We start from the raw sequence: 22,590 nt of genomic DNA, 5'->3' as shown, positions 1-22,590 counted from the left end.
CATTAAGCCTATTACAATAACATATACACTAAAAAGTAAAATACACCTTTTGTTTCCGTAAAATACACCATACATTTATACTTTTTTTTTTTTTTTTTTTTTAAATCCGCAATCCAATTACGTCTCTAATAATTTTACTACTTTACTACGATAAAACAATATTTATCTACACGCTATTATAATTAATACAAGATGTAATAAAATATAATGAGCTATTCGTGGATAGGGACCATTGTACCAAAGGTACCACAAAACTGGTTTTTTTTTAATTATTTGTTTTATTTATTAAAACTCTAAAACCGGATACTGCCCGGGGCTGTATTGCCGTGACTTCCAAGACTTTACAATTACAGACAACTTGCAGGGGTGGCAAGTTCCCAGGACGCTGCCGTTTTCCCGGTAATTTTGCGGGAACATCATTTTGCCAACTCATTTGTGCTCATTACATGTGGAACATTTTGTTCCACCTTTGTGGTTTGCAATGAAGTCCCCCACTCCCTAAAAATATTAAATTGGAATTTGGGCTTTTCTAGGCCGTTTCAAAGTAAATTAGACCAAAGTTCCTTGTTAAGACAAAGTTTGAAAGGGCCTACAAAACTGGGACTGTAAAATTTGTTTCTACATATTTTCTACTCTAAATAGCAATCCCTGAACTTAAACCGAGTTCGCTACATCGATAATACTAACCGAGTGTACAAGAGCCAATAGAAGTCCAAAGCCAACGCCAGTTATTCAAAATAGTAAGCTTTGACTAAGTTAAGGAATGAGTAAAAACAAGGGCCTCACATTGGCATTGATAGCCCCCATTTAGAGGGAATGTACATCATTGGCTTTTGCTGTTATTTTCAGAAATGAACTATTTGAGGGGCTAGTAAATATATCAAATATTGTTACACAGACATGTTTGAAGTTTTTTGTTCGAAAATGCTGAAAAAACCAAGAAAAACAAAAGTGTTCAAGTAGTCTGGTTCCTTGACTCTACTAAAGATAAAATGGATCAATTAATAGGTGTCGGAAAGTCGTAAGGTAAGGGAACCAGTTTAGCTGGCCTGCACCCGTTCATGAACATGTAACCAATAGCAAACAAAATTTGGACTGAAAAAAGTGTTAAGTTGGAGCAGTAGTTGAAAAATAGTTAGGTTTTTCCAACGGTGGTCGGCCGACCACCGTTGGAAATGTATACAAAAATACAATTTTTCTTGAAAATTACTTCACACCAGGTGCCATAATTTACAGGATGCTTTAGACTGTCATTTACCAACATCCTAGTAAGGTATTTCTTAAAAACGTGCTAGTTTTATTTTTCGATGTTTGCAAATGTTGTATATTCCCTTTAACCCTCCAAAGTACATGTATGTGGTTCCATAAAAAGTTCTTTAGTACAAGTAATCGTCGGTCATCCTTTCTTGATCCATTTTACGCATCTGCCAAAAGAAAAGAAAATGTAAGTTCGATTTACACAATTTCGACAGCACCAATACAAAATCTTACCGTAAAGCATGGTAGCATAGATTAAGTGTAAAACAGTACAAAAAGGCAGAATGCAATTGTCTACAGCAACAACAACTACAGTATACTACATGAACAGAGCATTGGGTTTTCTCCATTGTGATTTGTCCGTCCATGTCTAGTCTGGTAGCTTATCGATTTCAAATATGAACAAAGTTGCCGGACGAATCTGGTGTTTCGGAAAGACTTCTTGTAGATTTCGAGATAAAGGACTGTAAAATATGCACATAAGATTACGTCACATGACCCATAGTGACGTCATCGTGACCTTTGAGCTTTGTCTTTGTGTAATTTAATTTGAATTTGAGTGAATTTCACGTCAAAATTTTGCTAGTAAAATGTTAACAGTTTCAAAAATTAATAAAAATGTCACCAGATGATGTCATTGTGACGTCACTTTGGATTTTATCTACATACCCACCAAATATCATGACAATCGGACTTACCCTTATAATTGTTTTGTAATGATCGCTGTTTGAAGTTACATGACACAATTTGTGCAAGTATCTAACCCAACAAACCTATATTAACAAAATAATGTTGAATTACAATGCTCTGTTGATGAGATATTTCAAACTCAAAAGCCAAAGCTAATCACATAATGACGTCACCTCAAATTTCATCTTGAACACGTCCCTGTCTATACCAAGTTTCATCCCAATCGGACTTGTAGTTCTCTAGATGTAGGTTGAAATGTGCACCTTTAAGGTAACGTCAGACGACATGTGATGACGTCATTATGACACTCATCTTCGCGACACATGTTTGCTATATGGTCTGTGTTTATGTTAAGTTTCATCAAGACCTGAGCCTTCAAAGTGTCCAAAGTGGTTATAGCGACATACTCGTGTACAAAGTCTGTCTGATTTGCAAAAGAACAGAAATAAGACTTAAGAAGAAGTTAGAACAATCTGAACAAAAGGGGAGGCTTTTCTAAAACTGTGCAGAAAAGCCAAAAAAAAAAAAAACGTGAACCTACCAGTGCTGGGCCGGGTATCATGTATGGAGAGTAAGATCTCGAGAATCCGTCTTCTCTACGATAGTTAGTACTGTAGTCATAGGTTCGATAGAATGCGCGTGCATCGTCCATTGATCCATCGTCCACTTCCTGCATTGTCATGTCGAACAAGACAAAAGTAGTTGAACTTATACAAACAAATCCAGTTTTCTTACACCAAGGTCCGAATTTGTATGATTGGAAACATATAGTTGTATAATTCTGTTCACAGCCGAGATGAGTTGAAAGTAGCAACAGACGTGAATAAGTAATCCCTGCCCGTATTAAACGAAAAAGGGTCTCTGTGATTCGGCTTGTTGCGTGAATATTTAACATGCTTACCAAGACGGTGCGGGGCATGATAGCAGGACGAGTCCAATTCCTCACTCCGTAGCGATAACGCTCTCTGGCATGGTCCTCTTCCTATTTGCAACACACGGAAGGAATTGACAACTTAAACATGTTATACAGTTTTGAAAGGTCTTTCAGTGAATAACTGAAAATGTTGTAGTTGCAATGATTTGCTCCTTTTCCTAAGAATTCAGCATTTGTCGTACATGAGAACAAAATACTACATAAATTCAGCTTATTAGATACTTTTGTGAGTTGAACATTACAAAAACAACCGAGTTGTTCCATATCAGATAAAATATGACGAAACCTTAATCCACGGTGGATATCTTTGAGGACTTACACATTTTTACTTTTTAACTGTTTAATTTTTTTCAGTCACACTCGCTTGTATAAAATAACTACAGCTGACACGGAAATCTCTGTATCTCTTTTACCTGTTGTGCAAAGCGTCTGCGTCGTTGCAGGGGACCTTCAGAGCGATTTGCCATGATGGCGCACACACATATCATAACAACAATGCTGCATAACAGGAGTGCACCGACTGTAGTGGCAATGGCAATGATTCCACCGTTCCCAGGTACTGTTTTATGAAATCAGTGGAATAGAATGTCCTTAGCTATTTGTTTTACATCCTCAATGTTACTGATTAAATACAATAAAGTTACACGGAGCAACAAGAAAAGAAGGCTTAATTTGATACCTTGAGTTGCAACACGGTTTCTACACACAAGGATGAACGGCTGTTCTGAGCTCTAGTACAAAATGCACTTGCCTTAATTGGTTGGACGCGTGATAACGGGCATTAATACCCGTTGCCATGTTAATCGCGAATGTTGTAGGTGTGCCATTTTGTCGGTGGTTTTGCATGACATCTAAAACGGAAATATTCTTAAAACCGTAAACAAAACCACTCCCTTTAATATATAAATACTAGTTCCAAAATTGTTAAAAAATAAATACTTCAACAGCTATTGTGCAGTTGTTGTCGTCCTAGATAAAGTATTTACTCGGGAACTAAACGTCAAATGTGACACCTTTTTTGAGGAAAACTCAGTTTACCCAAATCTCGTGTTTAATTAGGCTTTCATTAAACAGTTTTAGAGAGATGTGGTCCAAAACCAATTAAACAAATGCGACATTGCAAAGTTCATTTTAAAGCTAAAGATATTGTGCTGGGCGTTAACATGGTCATGTAGTTAACAATAAAGGTAGGATCATGAATATTCAAAAATATAATAAGCTGGCTTGACAGACTTCGACACGCGATCGGGAGCAGACCTCTGCAAATCTGTAAGCTGCCGCGCGCAGGGGTCTTTGTTGACAAGTATTTATGGTATTTCCACCTTTACGGGCTGTTATCATTCGTCTAACCATAAGTTTGGCCGAGTCGTTCAGCCTTGTGTGTAGGAACCGTGGTTGCAATAAGTATTGTTAGGCTTATTTCGATGCTTTTCACACAAGCGAACTGCTATAATTGTGTCGTCAAGGACAATGTTGTTGGTAAAACCTTTTCGCTCCGAGCCCGCGTCCCGAGTCGGGGACGTGCAGCTCAACCTTAAGACAATTCCTCTAATTATCTGTTGAACAAATGGCAGTTTGATTTATATTCATTATTGGCAAACAATGTTTGGAGCAATATGAAGCGAGTGTCTAATGTTATGTCATTTGGCGTTGACGAATAGAGCCTAAATTTCGCACCTGTTTCCTCGCAGTAGGTTCCCGTGTAACCATCCGAGCACCTGTGAAATAATAACAATTTCAGTAAGTGAATAATTACAAAGACTTATAATTCATATTTTCTGACTCTTTTAATTTTGCCTTAACCTTATCAATTTTCCTCAACTCGGTGACTTCCCTACCGAATGTAGATAGGGCATAAAACGTTTAATTGATCTTTGAAATTGAAGAGCTATTCCAATCACAGCCATACTCACATCATACCAGAAGACATATATATATGTGAGAACATATAGACATGTGACATCATCGGAAATATGTTACGAAGCCTTGGGATAAATAATCCAAATTTCAAGTGCACCACGTGTTTTAAAAGGTTTACAGGACTTACCCGCAGGTGTAAACATAATCTGGGAAACTTCCGCTTTGTGTACACACGCCTCCATTTTGACAAACATATGCCGGGCAAACCTCAGTTGGGGCTGTGTTATAAATAAAAACATAAAGTCGAAACTAAGAAGTTGTCACGTGTCCAAGAACACACGTATTTATATTTTCATTTGTAATTTATATTTGGTTTATTACGTTAGAGCAAACGGAATGGACCAATCCAGTAAGCCCCACCCACTGCGCACGTGGGCAAATTAACACGTGCTCCTCTCCAATGCCACACTGCATTTTCCTGCCGCACGCATCATACGCGCGTGCACGCATGTCGGACTTTTGTGCACGCATGTCGGACATAAATCACGGCTGTGATTGGTCAGAATACCATGGGGCGGTGCTTACTGGATCGGTCCATTAGGAGCTAGCCTTCATTATATACAGAACAAGTCGTAGACAACATAATCCTTCGTATTTGCGGTACACACTTCATTCATCACATCGAGTGTTTGCATTATGAATATTTTTATCTTGTAACACAGCGGGGGAGATGATGAAAGAAATATTTAGAATATATATCTTGTGAAAGTCCCTGAAATTCGGGCGTTTCACAATGCAATGCGCCACCAAGAGTTTGCCACGAGAGTCCATTTTCAAGTTTACGGTCGACAATACACGGCCCATTTGAACGAGTATCAGAAGACAACGAATTGAGGTAATTTGTTTATGATTGAGACATAGCGTTCTGCTGTCTTACAAAACAGATACTCGAATCATACGCTTATGAAATTACTGACCGGACAAATAAACAATTTCAAATTGTCCGCGCTGCGTATTTGTCGACCGTCTCCCACTGTGCACTGGAAAACTCTTGGTGGCTCACTGCATTGTGAAACGTCCGAGTTAGACAGGGACAGTATGTCATACGCTTTAACGCTGCTTCATGACGGCACACCTGGCGTTTAAACAAACATGAATCACAGGTAGCTGCTTCAGGCACCTTTTTGCATGCTACTACAATTATTTTTACAAATTTTACTTTGAGGTTTAAGTAAAGTTGCTATACTGCGTCAATAAAAATGTGATACTACTCTATTTTGTATCCACAAATGACGTTCGGCTGTTGTATCGCTTCCATACATATGCCACATTTCCACTTCCATGTTCGCTTGGGAATAACTAAGACTATAGTTTTCAAAGGAAGACGACAGCTACTCAAGTGCAAAACAAACAATAATACATACCAGTCACGACTGTACCCGATAGGTCAATGGTGAGTGAGTTGTCGATTAATCCGTTATTGCTCATCGCTTCACTATGGAGCACCTCTCTTATAGCTGCACTTTCAATGACGGAGTTGAGCGGGAATCTGGCCACACCATTCACCAACAAACTCCCATCACGAACCGAGATCACTTCATAATCCACTACATTGGATGTCCTAGGTGACCTGCGAAGGGCTGCAATCACCTATTATGGATGTATCAGGGAGCATAGAAAAATAACAAGCATTAGCATTAAAAAAAATACTACAGAATCTAGAGAAATATGAAATGCAAACAGTGCAAACTCGAGCGACACAGTTTGAGACAATCACAACATACCTTTATCGTATCATAACAAAACAACTTATTTAAAAGCAACCACAGAATAGGCAAACATAATCAGGGGAGTATGTTTTTTTAAGAAAAAAATGGGCAAAAAAAACAAATGCCAACAAAATCAGCAAAATAATCTCAAGTTATAGATTTAAAGGCCGAAATCTATTGTCGTGTCAGATGTTACGGATTTTCGACGTTTTTTTCGTATTGATTTCCTGTGAGTTAGACCCTTAAACTTAGGTAAGTAACCAATCTACAGCATAATTTGTTTTTGCAACATCTTGCCAAATGTTCACATTTGAAACAGCCAAAAGAAATAATAGGGCACTATTTAGTCATACTTACTGCCGGGCGAATAATATTTGCTACATCACGAAACTCTTGGGAGTTGCTGTCTGTGAGTCGATCGTTGAAGACCGCAAGTGCACCGTTCAGTTCAAGAATCCGTAACTGACAGCTGAACTCCATCGTTCCTGATATAAAAATGTTATCTTTAATGGGATTTGTGCAAGCAAAACAGTATAGCAACGTGTTATGGCTAACCCTCCTATGCAAACACACACTCTGTGCAAAGTTGCCCTTTCAGTCAAAATCAGTCAATTGACTTGTTTTAACAGTTCACTGGAGCGGGAATATCATTTACTGACAGATTCAACCAAACCTTCGTCCTATAGTAAATCGGGCGCGAGGAAGGCTTGACCATTAGTGAGTGATATGAAATGGATGATCAATTCTCTTGCTACTACATTATGGTCAATGATTGAATTTGATTCTATCAATTTCAAATGATGCATTCACGGAGGCAGTGTTGTAGTCCAATCCATCACAAGTCCTTTAAGAAGTAAATCACAAGTCCTTTACTGGTCTGGTCCCAACGTACAAGGGTGAACAATGCAAAAGTAATGCTTTTGTCGCATGTCACTTAGATAGGTTGTGTCTTGACTCGAGACATGATGACTGTGATGGACTCGACTACAGGGTGAGTAATAAAAACGAAACCAAAATGTTGGGACAATTGTTTTAGTGAAGTTCTACATGTAGCACTTTCAAAATCTAGGAAAACAAATCGCATAGCGATGTGTGCAAATTGTTTTCGTTTTGCTGAAAGAACGCACACCTTTTTTGTGATCCGTGGACTGAACTTTAAAACGGTGGTTGTGTTTCAAACTCTGTAACTTAAAAAGAACATGAGTGATTTGAATAATTCTGGTAATGAACAAAAGCTTTTGAATTGGGCTTCCATGTCCTAGATTTTGGAAGTGCTACATGCAGAAGTTCAATAAAACAAGAGTCTCGATATTTGGGTTTCGTTGTTTTTTACCCACCCTGTACAACCCTACATGCATGTGGATTAAAAAAATATCTAACCTTTAGTAAATAATATACCTTCAGTAACAGTTGATGACTCCCCTCCGTCTGCAGTGGATGTTGTTGCAATCCCTCCGTTTCCTCCGTCCGAAGTTGATGTTTGGTCGATCATTGCGCCTGTTGTTGCAATCTCTCCGTCCCCTCCGTCTGCTGCAGTGGATGTTTGGTCGATCGACGCATCCGTTGGCAAAACGCCAGTGACTCGTTCAACAGTTGTCAGCTCCGGAGTTGCATCTGTAACGGATGTCTGGTCGATCATTGCGCCTGTTGTAGCAACCCCTCCGTCCCCTCTGTCTGCTGCAATGGATGTTTGGTCGATCGACGCATCCGTTGACAAAACGCCAGTGACTCGTTCAACAGTTGTCAGCTCCAGAGTTGCATCTGTAACAGATGTCTGGTCGATCATTGAGCCTGTTGTAGCAACCCCTCCGTCCCCTCCGTCTGCTGCAGTGGATGTTTGGTCGATCGACGCATCCGTTGGCAAAACGATAGTGATTCCTTCAACAGTTGTCAGCTCTGGAGTTGCATCCGTAACATAGGTTTCGTCTGTTGTTGCAATCTCAGTCCCATGGTCAGTAGTGGATAGCTGGATCGGTGCTTCACTGGTGGACGTTTCGTCGTTCGAGGATGTTGCAACCCCAGTCGTTTGTTCACTAGTGGATAGCTCGTCCACTGCAGTGGTCGTTTGGACGTCCGTGGTGACAATTGGTATTTCACCTGTTGCGAAATTCGTTGATGGATTAGTGGCTTTCAAAAGAGTTGGTTAATTTCCACGGACTCAACACAATGAATTGAGGCGTTCTCTTCATTTTCAGAAACTTGAATGTTTTTTTCCCAGGTAACTTATAAGAACAAGACGATGAACTGTAATTTTGGGTATTATTGAATTTGCCCTCAAAATATTTCAATAGTACTTTCCCATTTTGTACTACTAGTTTTTTAAGGTCTTGTCATGTATGGGTCATTCTTCAGTAATTGTCTACTTTGGGCCTTTTGAAAATAGTGAAAAAAATTCTTTAAATGTTAAATTTCTTTCATGGGATGTGTTCATTATGTTGCACAACAACAATAATAGCACACGGCGCAATCTTTAACGGAGTTTTAATCACTCGATAAACATTCAATTTTTATTTTTTTGTAGCATAAGGAAAAAAATGCAACAGTCATATCCGTCACACCTTTTGTGACGGAAATGACAATATCTGAATGAATGTGAAGCCGCATAAATTCAACTAAGGGCTTTTAAAGTGTGAACATAGAATAATAATCAGTTGATATGGGGTTGTTAATATGATAAACCCTATTCACTATCATCTTTATTTTGTTACCATTATCGACTAAAGAAAACGTCAAGACATCATCTCCGTCACGGTAAAATGTGACGGAGTTGACTGTGACGGAGCTGACATATTTAAAATTAAACTCGTTTAGCGCCTTCTACAGTTTGTTTGAAGCATGAATACCACATGTGCTTGGAGGTTTACACAATTCTTACCGTACTCATGAAAACTTTTATAGAATAAAAATATAAATAAGGCATGATCTGAAGCGTTCGGAGATGATGCCCAATAAAGGTACGCACCGATATTGTAGCTAAAAGGCACGATTTTTATGGGTTTTTCTTCACGATAAGTCGAGAAAATTGAACCCAATGCACCGTCGTATCTCACGCGTGTACAAAGACCGAAATCTTGTTTCCATTCGGTGTTTATCAATATTGAGGGCGCTGAATAGGTTCGTGACGACATCTGAATGAAATTCTCGGGACAGACATTTTCCAACAAAAAATATAACATTTAGCACTTAATTGGTGTATAATAGCATATTTTGAAGGATTGAATATATTTAAGTGATAAATACAAATCGTTAAAGAGAATTTAATGAAGAAAAGTCCCTCAACGAAATCAATATAACGATCGTAAATTTTACAAAGTACGATCGGGACATGGGTTTTTCGGGCGTCGACATCAAATATCGGAAAATAAAGAACAATAACAACTTTATTCTCTAGCTTTTCATTATCGTTTCTCATAAATCCTCAAAAATACATTTCATGAATTTACGCATTTTTTGTCTATACGGCGTCAAAGTATCGGGACATGAAAGCAGCCACTTAACGAAGAATGACCCTTTTGCCTTTGTGCTTGGTTTTGTTTTACGTTTTCTCTGTCAAATATTGAGAAGTAAAACAAGTATTGGCCTCACCTTTATGCGTACACGTTAACGTTAGCAGTCATTATTATAATTAATTATAGAAATAACGTGTAACATTGCGTCATTTTATGATTTCTTCATATGTCCTCAGTATTATTTAATATTTGTGTTTAAATGTGTGTACATGTATTTAAATTCCCCACGCATTGAAAAAAAATATAACACTCGGCTCGATGGTATAACCAAGTTCGGCGTTATCGTATTGATATTGTGATTGGAAAGTAGCTCACTGATAAAGTTTGACGAAACATCGGTATTGAAATGTCAATAAGTTTCGTCTTTAAATAATATGTACAGTGCTCCAAGACATCGGCTTCTCCATCAGTGACATCTGCCGCTCCATCCCTACCGATCAGTCCAAAGGGTCTTCTATACCCCAGGACAACTTAGTTCCCCAAACCCTAGTCAGCCTATGGGTCCGATATACCCTTGGCAACCTTCTCCCCCACTCCCTTTCTCCACACTGATACGCCTCACTGATCTGCATGCATCCTCCAGCTTATGCATGGACTCCACACTGACACGCCTCACTGAATAGCCAGTATCACCAGCATTCACTCCCCTATTCCACACTGATACGCCTCAATAATCTTCATGCAACCCCAGCTTCTATATGAACTCCACACTGACACGACTCACTGATCAGCCAGTATCACCAGTATTCACTCCCTTTCTCCACCCTGATACGCCTCACTGATCTTCATGCAACCCCAGCTTCTACAAGGACTCCACTCTGACCCGCCTTACTGATCAGCCAGTATCACCAGCATTCACTCCCTTCCTCCATACTGACACGCCTCACTGATCAGCCAGTATCACCAGCATTCACTCCCTTCCTCCAAACTGATACGTCTCACTGATCTTCATGCAACCTCAGCTTCTACAGGGACTCCAGACTGATACGCCTCACTGATCAGCCAGGATCACCACCATTCACTCCCTTCCTCCATACTGATACGCCTCACTGATCAGCCAGTATCACCAGCATTCACTCCCTTCCTCCATACTGATACGCCTCACTGATCAGCCAGTATCACCAGCATTCACTCCCTTCCTCCATACTGATACGCCTCACTGATCAGCCAGTATCACCAGCATTCACTCCCTTCCTCCATACTGATACGCCTCACTGATCAGCCAGTATCACCAGCATTCACTCCCTTCCTCCACACTGATACGCCTCACTGATCTTCATGCAACCCCAGCTCCTACAGGGACTCCAGACTGATACGCCTCACTGATCAGCCAGTATCACCAGCATTCACTCCCTTCCTCCATACTGATACGCCTCACTGATCTTCATGCAACCCCAGCTTCTACATGGACTCCACACTGACACGCCTCACTGATCAGCCAGTATCACCAGCATTCACTCCCTTCCTCCATACTGATACGCCTCACTGATCTTCATGCAACCCCAGCTTCTACATGGACTCCACACTGACACGCCTCACTGATCAGCCAGTATCACCAGCATTTTCTCCCTTCCTCCACACTTATACGCCTCACTGATCTTCATGCAACCCCAGCTTCTATATGAACTCCACACTGACACGCCTCACTGATCAGCCAGCATCCCATCAGCTCAACTGTTGCATCCTTCACTCGCTTCACTGCCAGTCAAACTACATAACCTTCCTTTACTGTTGGATCCCTACAGTATCCTGACGAGGGCCAGATGCATGCGAATCAATGAGGTCCCCCTGACACTGTTCCTTTCATCAGAACCTCACAAACTCATAAAGAAAGATTTGTCACCATGCCGTGAATTCCCTTATACCAGAAGACCCGAGTATAGAGTCTATATTCGGGTGTTCACCAGAGCTCGTTGCATGATTTCGACCCTCTCTTATCTCTTAATCCCCTTGGGGTATATTACCGAATGAATCCCCTACCCCAGCAGGGAACAATATGTATTGCTTAACTGAACGTCTTGTGGGACATGCATACATCTTACAAAAAACAAACAAATGCCGATTTCTAAAAAAAGGAATAACAGCCAATGTTACTTTTGTTTTGACCAAGTACTGAAACGATCCAATTTTTTTTTGAATCGTTAAAAATGGTGCATGAACGGAAATCCTGAATTGCGGGAATCTTGATCCACAAGTGCAGCAAGCCTACTGTGTGCAGGGTGATTAAAAAAAAAAGGACACCCACTTTTGACAGCAATTTTAACCTACTTAGTGACCTCATTTTCAATATTTTTTTCACAAAGTGGTAAACAAAAAAGCTTAATAAAAGTCGCAAAAATAGTGATGTTATGCTAATTTAAATACAAGTCACCAAAATCAGTCTTGTCCACGGGTTATTCTATGTAAATTGGATGTTTTTGTAGTTCATAAAAATTAAAAAACCTTCCCACCAAAATATATTTTGCCCTGGTAGCTTTTATTGAAGCTGTCCAATTATTCATGTCAGTGTTAAGATCATCTACTCAATGAGCTGTTGGCTTAAGTTCATTGTTGCATAACATTACATAACATAACAATTAAATGTCACGCCTTTTTCAAAAAGCTCCGATAGCTGAGCTCAGTCAAGCAAAGGGAATGTTTACTTCCATGGACAAACAGTTTTCGCACATAAAATGTTCAAATTAGCATAGCTCAACGACAAAATGTGCAAATGCAACGATTTTTTTTCGTCACATTTGCTTTAAGGCCAGTACTTTAACAGCTTCTAATCGGCAGTTAAAAATAATTTTTAAAAATAGGTGAAAATTGCTGTCAAATGTGGGTGTCCTTTTTTTTTTAACCACCCTGTATGTGTATCTGTACGTCCAGAGTATTCCTTTCTCTATGGGTATACAGTGTTTATAACAAACTTTGCAAACAAAATGTAACGGAATGCCAGACGTAGAACGTGTTAGCAAGATAGATAATATAGGTATGGTACGAAAGATACGCGTTACCACTTACAATGAGACATCAAACCTCTAAATTTGATAATTCTTGACAGAGTTATGCGTAATTTTCCAAGAGAGGTCAAATTTACCATAGGACCAGGTTTTCAATTTTAGGCATTGGGGCAAAGGTAGCCTAACTGCCTCTTGTGTCGATATTTGCCTGGCCTACAAAAATGTGTTAAGCAACTAAACACAATTCTAAACACTTTGTTGCTATCACCTCATGCTACAAATGTATCACCTCGTTCTAAATGTGTTTAGAAAAGCATTACCCGCTAAACACATGTTTGTAGTCCACGCAAATCCGTTATATTTCGTTGCATTTTTTTTTATACACACTGCATAAAGTGAAGTTCAAAGTGGAGCACGAAGATTATTGTAAGGGTACATTGAGGATATATCACATATTTGTTTTGAATATTGTTCTTTTCAATCGAAAGATGTATTTCATAAGAAAGACGTGACCAGGGCTCGTAATCATTCAATGCTTGCTGACAACTTCAGGAATTACTTCGCAAATATTTATTGAAAACTGCTGCCTGCTTTTCCAACACAAGAAGATTCACTTCTGTGGTTGAGCCTACGCTACAGAAATGAGAAGATAACATTGTCAATCGTAGAGTCTGCACCTAACACAAACAAATATCTCACTGTATCTGTATTCGGGCCGATAACATACAAAGAAATGGCGTGATAATGAAACAAACACCAACCTATGTTAGAAGTTATTTCCAGGTCATCAATTGCGATATCCGACCTCCCGCTGATGCCCACACCGCGGTTAGCCTGAAGAACTATTTGGAAGCTTGATGTCAGGTCTAATAAAAATACCTCTGCCTTCAGCCATGTAGAGTCGGCAGTTTGCTGCCCAGCCATCGAGTAGACCATCTGACTCGAGCTTAAATTCCCAATTTCAGGTACTTTCAAGACGTTAAGGGTACCTGCATTTTCAGGGAGAAATTGAGACTTTAAGTCATAGGCCTATTCTATATTATGAAAATGAATAGGACTGCTGCAAACTGACTAGACTGACTTGAAATATACAAATCTAAAAGAATCAAGGCGACCTGACGTTGCGATTGGTCATTCCATGTCAAAGCGAAACACACTTTCAGACCTTAAAGGGGCACTAGGTCCTGAAATCCCCGAACATTTCCTGTTTTGGATTGTTTATTTATCCAATTTCAAACATCTTGGTGAAAGGAAACCAATCTAATGTCTTTCCGTTCCCGAGAAAAGACGACCAAAAAAAACCCCGGTTATTTCATCGGACATGACGGAGTACGAATACCCTTTTCCTGTCGTTGAGTCAATGTGCGATATACACGTTGTGTGTGTCTGTGGTACTACATACAGACAGCGCCCGTGCTCGCTCGCGAACAGGGGTGACCAATCACCAATGCACAAAATAATCATGGTTTCTTACACGTCCGCAAAATGCGAACCGTCCGCAAAAGGCGAACTATTAATGAAATCACAACTAGCACCCAAACCGCTCGACTTTTTGGGGTCGCAAAAGTGAACCCCGAAAGTCGTTCTCGCACGCATTATACAGATATAACGCAAATAACCCAGTTTTTAAAGGATAGTTGTGTGGATGTTTATATCCTACGTTGAAACGTTCTTTCCGGTTAACATCTTTTCGTTCAAAGCGCGTTTTGTAGCCCAATTGGGCTGTTCCAGGACGCGGGATCCATTTAAGTCTTCCGATTTTTATAAAAAAGTAATGTGCATGTGGGTATCAATGAGTTATAAAGGAATCCCTCCACGCATGTGGCCGGTGTGCGGCTAAAAATAAATGGCCATTTCTAGGTTCTGACACCACCTCTTTTACATAAATAAACGCGTACATTGGCGAGATGTCTATAAAAGTACACAATTTTGGTATTAAACTGATCAAAATTAAATGCGGTATTCAACGATTCCCTCAAATTTTACAATCGGCGAAAGTGGATCACCCTATCCTTTGACAAGTAACCTTGACTTTTGTCTCAATTGAAAAGTTTAGTTTCATTCAAAAAATCAATAAAACACCAACTTCAATTAACTTAACGACAGTCAAATGTGGCAGATAGACCTTCAATCAACTGAAATTAAAAAATACAAACAAATGGAACTGGGAATTAACATCATACAATTTAATATAAAAAACGGCAAGATGTCTAGTATTTTGTTTATAGTGAGGCTTTAAACAAAGCAACCAAATGTCTCCCAGTGAGGCAAAGGGAACTATAAAATTATATTTTCTTGTTCAAAATGGTCACTTTCTCTATACTCAGTCTAATTGTACGGCATTTTCCCAATTATTTTAATGGAAAACCAAAAATGTAAGCTATTTCATCGCAATACCTGTTGCATCGCCATACATGTTGTACCAGAAGACGAACTTCAAGGCATCAGTAACCGGTGGAGTCACCACAGGGCTGAGTAAGATGGCCGTGGTTGCTACGGTTGCCTCCAAATACAAGTAGGATCCCTCAATTGCTGCAACAGATAGAACGAAAGTGGGAACAAGTGCATTAAAACAATGAAGCTTTTCGTTCTGAGTAATAACGAAACCATGTTTACAATTTAAGACCATCACACAAGAGAAGTTTGAACAACTTCATAAACGCCAATGTTGTGCATCAGTATGGCACGAACGTAGTGATCCCATTGCCAATGGGTGTTACTGTCGACATATGCGTGAATCCCGGGGAATTGGGAGATGGACGGGTATCTCCCGACTTTTTGACCAGGGAAACGAAGGGCTATGGGCCTTATTCACAAGATTGCCATTTTGTCGAGTTCCCTGAAGTATTTTATTTATTGTTTACTGTTGAATGGGATGGCGCCAGACTATTTTTGCTGGCACAATAAAGCCTTGTTTTACTGTCTTTTTTTTTTAAATGCGGCTTTAAACATTAAGGAAATGTTTAATAACACATTTTAAATTATGCATTAAAGCAGACTGGAATCTATTATGAATTAAGTTGCTTTCATTTCTCTTCGCAAGTTCATTTTTTTTTTTTTTTTACCTAACTTTCAATTCAATATGGCTGACTCGTGAATAAGGCCCTTTGGATCCTCCTCTCACATGACAGTAGTGAAAACAAAACAATGCCGATCTTGTGGTAATCTTCTAACTTTCCTAATAGTCAGAATGTTATGTATTTAATTAGTTCTCTGGGGAAGAAAACACGACAATGAACATCTCCTTCAACGGCCACAGGCTCAACTTCGACCCGACCCCAAAGTACCTCGGTGTAACTTTGGACCGTAGCCTAACCTTCTCCCATCATGTCAAAGCTGTGGTGTCCAAGACTGAAGCCCATGTCAGCCCGGTGAACAGACTAGCTGGCAGTGGTCGGGCTGCATCCTCCAACACAATGCGTACCTCGAGCTATAGCTCTGGCATGCTTAACTGCAGAATATGCTGCACCTGCCCGGAGTCTCAGGAAACACACCAAGAACATTAATGTTGTCCTCGAGGACTCAACTCTACCATGAGACTTATCAGTGGCTCACTAACAGCGACCGCTCTTGACAACCTGTTAATCCTGTCAGGCATAGCAACTGCAGGACTGCGCTGAGACTTCACGAACCTGAAGTTACCCTGCAAAGTTGGTGATCACTAGTCTTATCTCACCTCTACCAATCCGCAAGGCAAGATGATCTCCCGTAGGCACTTTGCAACCGACGTGTCGACGCTATTAGCCCACCACCCTTACCAGCTTTCCTGGTTAAGGGAAAGATGGGCCGAACAGTGAATCACTCTTCAGTAGATTACATCGACATCGTCGCTACGACAGTACATCGACGGCCCTTCAAACAAGCCACCTGGTTGTGACCTCCCCCGCAATTCATGGGTTAATCTCAACAGAATACGCTCAGTTGTCGGCCGTGCCAAGCGTTTCCTGTACAACATAGGAGCGAGCCATGCGACACCTTTGAATGCAACGAAGCTATTCAATTTGTTGTAACTTAAATTAAATGAACTTATTAATTAATTAACCAATTAAGTGGCGTAACTACTCGACAAGCTTTGCTTTTTAGAGATCCCCATCCACATTATTGTGATCTTATGATTTTCTTTGAATATTTTTGTGTATTGTCATGTCATGCGGTAAATAAAGTAAAATTGATTGATGAATCTGCGGCCTGACTACGGCGATGATTCAAACACATGTACTTAGGTAAATTGTTTAACATTATGCCGATAGTAAAGAACCTACTCCCAGTGGTATGATCGAAATCGGGTCCGGTATTGGCTGTGTCAGTAGCTCCACGCTGTAATTGCCAGTGTTTGTCATCTTCGTCAGACCTCACCCATCCACACAACGATCCTTCTTCAAAAGTGCAGTTGAAGTTTGTATCCTCTGTGAATAAATTAACAAAATGTTATCATGAGACTCGCACTCGCACTCACCATCGGTCTTCTTGAGAGGTCAAAGAAAGGGATTTTTTCACTCTTGACTTTTAATTTACAGTGTGTGCGCGATAATTCCATTCTTTATCAGATATTTATAACCGAGTAATGAAGATTAAAGGGCCATTACGGCCTGAAATCCCCCCCCCAAAAAAAAGTCATGTTTTTGAATGTTTACTTATCCTATTTTAAAGATCTGGTTGAAAGGAAACTAACATAATGTCTTACCGTTCCCTAGACAAATCTAAAACAAAAACCGGTTGTTTACATCGGACGCGGTAGACAGGTATTGACATACACATACGTTTTTCAAGTCGTATCTATTCATTGTATCGTACACGTAATCTATCTCAATCCTTTGTCCAAACAGTGGCTTTATAATCCCTAACACTTTGTGTAATAAAGCCACATGTGCTGTCACACAGCTGATATTGACAAATGCAGGGGATTAGCAGCAGTATCTGATAACAGGGGCCAGTTTGTTGACAATGGGATTTACAAGATAAGAGTGTACCGCAAGAATATTCTTTCCGATTTTACAGGTCCTTACTCGGAAAGCTGCTTGAATCACTTACAACTGATGAATATCAAATACACACAACAGCAGTACACAAAATGTACAGTAATGCACCGAAACAAGATAAAAAAAAAGGAAATACTCCGACATCAGACAGTATTGCTTATTGAATTATATAAAAGTAAACGAAATGTATCAAAACAACATCTTTCACACCCATTAAAGTGTCTCGTGAAAAATTTAACATCAAATTATACTTACTTTCACACAAACCCCTCTGTAAAGATACATCATCGAATGCTATGTCTCCATTGCGAGTTCCCAATGGTACACCTCGGAAGTAAAACCTGATATTCGAGTTGACATCTCTGATGTCGACCAGCCCATGAAGCCATCCCCTCCTTCCTGTCTGCGGCCCACTCGCGCTGAAAACCTTGACGCTGCCGCTAGTATTGCTAGAGCTGCCAGTGGCGTTATAAGAATACACCTCCAGCGTGCCTTAAAAAAAAACGGTGGTCAAACTGATTCATTCTCATTCAGTCATCATTGTTATATTGAAATAAGTTTTTCCTAGTTATTTAAAAACGTGCTTCATTCACACTCCATGGAAAGACACTTTAATTTCGATCCAGATTCCATTGCCAATTTCGATTTTGTATTTAACACCTATACCTAGTTCATATTAGGTCTTATTCTTGACCGATTAAGGGTGCTGTATGTAACGACCCCATTGCTCGGGTACAAACACTGGAAACATCCTGTTCATTACAGAGGTTAAGCACTTTCTGGGAGGTATTAAACACTCCTTTTTAAGACCGGTCGGGTTCTGGATGCTAATAATTACCTGAGCACAGTGTAATTATCATCATCTAGAATCCAACTGGTTTTTAATACCGACCAAGCACGTATCTATTCCCGTTCACAAAAAACGTTTCGGTCAAACATTGCAATGGTGAAGTGCCACATTTTAAGAATTAAGATCGTCTCATCTGGAGACTTGCATCGAATTGTAAATTTGAAGAAAAAAAATCACCGAAGGCGTGTCTCCTCCCCCCCCAACCCGCTCAGAAATTTGCGAAGGCGAAAATCACACTACAACAAAAAGAAAAAAGAAAAGCTGTAGATCTATTATCTGAAAAGATGACACATCAGGCCGCCTTTTATAAATAAGTCCCCTATAAGTGTCAAATTGAAACCCAGTTTATAATAACCGTGCAACGTGTGTTCAGGTGATATTCATTAAATTGTAATAAATTGTAATAAATGAATGGTATCAGGGTACCTATATATCGTCCATTCATGTTGTACCAGAAACTAAAGCAAAGGTCCAGGCCATTCTCCCCGTTTACTTCCACCACAGGACTTTCAAATATGGGCGTGTACATGAACTGACTGGGAGAGAAGTACATGTACCTTCCGGTGTTATCTGTAGCAAGAAGAAAGCAAAACACTTATTTAAAGGAAACATGCAGTGGAAATTCAGCTCATCTTGTTTTCATGCATATTACTATGTGTTGCAACGAGATCAATACTTGTTTTCATTGGAAGTGACAAGAAAGTGGTCATTTTTCATTTATTAGCAAATCCTTTCATCAATGCATGCAAGAGGGCGCTATTTTGTTTTTGTCACACACAAGGTCTATCCTTGTCAAAATTGTATATGAACAGTACAACAATTAGTCCTTCCATTACCCACAAAAAAAGAGGTTTGAAGAAATTTTGGCCACTTCTTTTGTCCAAACGAGCTGTTTATCATGATAAACAAATTAATAGTGGAACTTACTCAAAGAAAAAGAGAAAACGTTTGTTATATAATTGTAAGGCTATGCATGGGACACTATTGTGCTGCCTTGAATGACATCACGCTTTTGTTTATGAATATGGCCTCATGGCTATTTTGGGTCGGAAGGATACCATGAATGAATGGACTGTTTGTGAACAGTTTGTGACTTTTGTGGTGGGAGATTTTCGATCGAGGAGCGCGCAATCATTCTTAACCTCCGGACAGTCGGAAAGTTAACTTAATAGGATTTTACACAGCCTTGTGCCTCTCATTCGCGTATCAAATATACAACAACGTCTGGACCCAAGACTAGTTGTGGGGTCCTATAATGAAATAGTTAACACATACCTCCTAAAGTGTGATCGAAATCAGGCCCAGTCGAGGTTATCTTTGTGCTGGCCCTGTCCATTATCCAGTTATCGCCGTCACCCTCACGCTGGGTCCAGCCGCAATACCCGTCCTCAAAGGTACAGTTGAATGCTTGGTTGCCTTTTAGACAATGGAAAGGTAATAAAGTATATTGTTATACCTCTGTCTTGAATTCTGTATTTTCATTGGCCTAGACCGATCACGTGGTAAGTTTATAAACAGTTATGGCACACTCCCTGATATCATTATCCCACATGGAGTGGGCTAATGACTTCGTCCCTACAGTACGGTGTGAAACGCTGATTTCGCTGGTACCCACGCTATTTTCACCATGTTTTCACACATGAGTGGGAGCAGCAAACCAGCAGACGATCGGCTGTTTCGAGCACGCGACATGCATGTGAGTTGGCGTTTGATTGTTGTGTTTACTGCTGTTGAATTCCTGATTTATACATCAAAATCCAAAGAATCAAAGACAGAGGTATAACGAAACAATTGTTGACCGCTGTGATGTGGAATATGACGTTTTAAGCACCCTCGGGGTGCTATGCGCCCCTCGGTTGTTCAAAACGTCATATCCAACATCACAGCAGTCAACAATTGTTAATTTGTGCCTCAGTGCTTCACTACATACTAGTGCTCAAGGCGCTGTATTTAATATACACCTGCTAATTGGTCAGATAAAACATACAAAAGACAATCTCGGTCACGAGGGAATACAGTATACAGCTTGAGGCCATATCGGCGTAAAGTAGCTGCAAAAAAACAATCGCAATAGCCACCTCGGCCCGCAAAGGTAACCATTTACTCTGGCGGGGGTAAAGCTAGTCTTGGCCCAAGACGCTAGTGATCGATAGTGAATGGTTTATAGTTCAAATATTATAGTTGGAAAATAGTTCAAACGGAAGTAAACATACAGGCTTTATACATGTACGCACGGTGACGGTGACCCAGCATCATATCGCTTTCCTACGGAACCAATCAGCGAACGGGAAATGACCACGCCCACATTGTTACGAAATGACCAAGGCGTTAGTAAGAGAACGTACAAAAAAATCAATCATGAAAGGGCGCTACAGAACATTGCAACTATCGCTCTTGATCACTGACGTCTTGGGCCAAGACTAGGGTAAAGCCAGTGGCGTATCCTGAATATCGGGTAACTGTGTTACACGGGTTCGTTTTCACAGTGCTCCGTTTGTTAAAAGGGAACAAGTGAGGGCGCCCTAACTACTATTATATTATAACCTACAGACATCTTGCCGTTGATACTGCAGCGGAGGTACATCCGATGAATCGCTAGAAAAGTATGTATTTTAACCTCTCTTAGTAAATTGTTGAACCAATTTTTTTTTTGTGGCTCTAACCTCTAAAGGTGGATAACTTTAACTTGTTTATTTAATATTGTAGAGACATCTGTCTAAAACATCCTGAGGCCATGGCGTGGAGTTCTGACTAGGGTATAAGGTTCATGTTTTTTTGTGTACAAAATACCATGTGGGGCAAAACATGACTTCTTTTGCATAGTTGGCATTTTCTCGGCAACCCAAAGTGCTATTTTCGTGATTTTTACTGTATTTTAAAGAAAAAGCTCTTAGCTATAATCTGATACCCAAAACCTTAAAATCCACTAATTTCTTTTTTAACCCTGCGCAGAGTGACTTTCTACCCTTTGGGCCCCAGGTAACCGATTTTTTTGGGAAAAAAAAAATGAGGGCCAATAACGTTCATCTCCTATCTAATCCTCATTCAACCCTTGCCAAATCAGCTGGTTTAATGAACTTTGCAGCCAGGGCTACACCCAGGCCATGTCAACAAACTTTCGACCAGGCCTCCTGCCAAGTCTCAATGAAAATCAACAAAGACCTGTAACTTGACACAGTCATCTCCCTTCATAACTGCATACCACAGCCGCCAGTCAATTATCTTTCTAGCGCACAGTCTGGCAACTGTCTGGACACTGTCTGGCACTTGGCTTTTTGTTGTATTGCTATGAATAGGGTCTTGCGTACTAGTGCGGGAAAGTACCTGCTGCCCAGAGGGCAGCAGTTGACGAGTTGTTGTAAAGTTTGTTTTTTTGTAAACGCTGCGCAGGGTTAAAGGCAACTGTTTTATCGTTGTATTTTTTGGGATCACCCTGTACATATAAAGTTGACTAATATAAGGGGTGATAATAACGCTGCCTACAGATGTCCTCGTTTTATTTTATATTTTAATTTGATTAAACTTACCTTGTGGACATAGACCCGGGATAATGCTTACATCGTCGATTCCTATTTCCGAAGAAGAAATTCCACCAACACGACCGACAAGTCCAACATGGAAGTCTTCGGTTTGGTTGACGATATCAACCATTGCTTGCAGCCAAACGTCCTGACTAGTTTGCTCTTTATATATGCGATAGATGAATGTACCCAGAGGCTCGGTCAGGTTTGTTGTCACAACCACCTCCAATTCCTCTGAAAAGGAAAGCAGGATTTCGAGATAATAATGCTAAAGTTCAA

The 22,590-nt window shown here is 40.0% G+C and overlaps 1 protein-coding gene across 1 annotated transcript in view; it reads right to left on the bottom strand.

The window, feature by feature from the left end:
- Positions 1 to 1,289: 1,289 nt before the first annotated feature.
- Positions 1,290 to 22,590, bottom strand: part of LOC119725427 (MAM and LDL-receptor class A domain-containing protein 1-like) — a 40,444-nt gene continuing 19,143 nt past the window's right edge. Inside the window, exons 6-21 of the mRNA XM_038196833.1 lie at positions 22,318 to 22,545; positions 20,066 to 20,206; positions 19,217 to 19,360; positions 18,196 to 18,432; positions 17,224 to 17,367; positions 15,359 to 15,493; positions 13,723 to 13,950; positions 7,909 to 8,607; positions 6,868 to 6,995; positions 6,166 to 6,391; positions 4,929 to 5,019; positions 4,559 to 4,599; positions 3,295 to 3,440; positions 2,849 to 2,929; positions 2,489 to 2,617; positions 1,290 to 1,424 (exon numbers count right to left, since the gene is read on the bottom strand). Coding sequence (XP_038052761.1) covers positions 1,377 to 1,424; positions 2,489 to 2,617; positions 2,849 to 2,929; positions 3,295 to 3,440; positions 4,559 to 4,599; positions 4,929 to 5,019; positions 6,166 to 6,391; positions 6,868 to 6,995; positions 7,909 to 8,607; positions 13,723 to 13,950; positions 15,359 to 15,493; positions 17,224 to 17,367; positions 18,196 to 18,432; positions 19,217 to 19,360; positions 20,066 to 20,206; positions 22,318 to 22,545 — 2,846 coding nt within the window. The 3' untranslated portion in view covers positions 1,290 to 1,376. The remainder of the gene's footprint in view (positions 1,425 to 2,488; positions 2,618 to 2,848; positions 2,930 to 3,294; positions 3,441 to 4,558; positions 4,600 to 4,928; positions 5,020 to 6,165; positions 6,392 to 6,867; positions 6,996 to 7,908; positions 8,608 to 13,722; positions 13,951 to 15,358; positions 15,494 to 17,223; positions 17,368 to 18,195; positions 18,433 to 19,216; positions 19,361 to 20,065; positions 20,207 to 22,317; positions 22,546 to 22,590) is intronic.

The sequence above is a fragment of the Patiria miniata genome, unplaced genomic scaffold, assembly GCF_015706575.1.
Source record: "Patiria miniata isolate m_02_andy unplaced genomic scaffold, ASM1570657v1 HiC_scaffold_19, whole genome shotgun sequence".
NCBI lineage: Eukaryota > Metazoa > Echinodermata > Asteroidea > Valvatida > Asterinidae > Patiria > Patiria miniata.
Note: the sequence above shows the minus strand (reverse complement) of the source record. Positions and strands in the feature narration are given on the sequence as shown.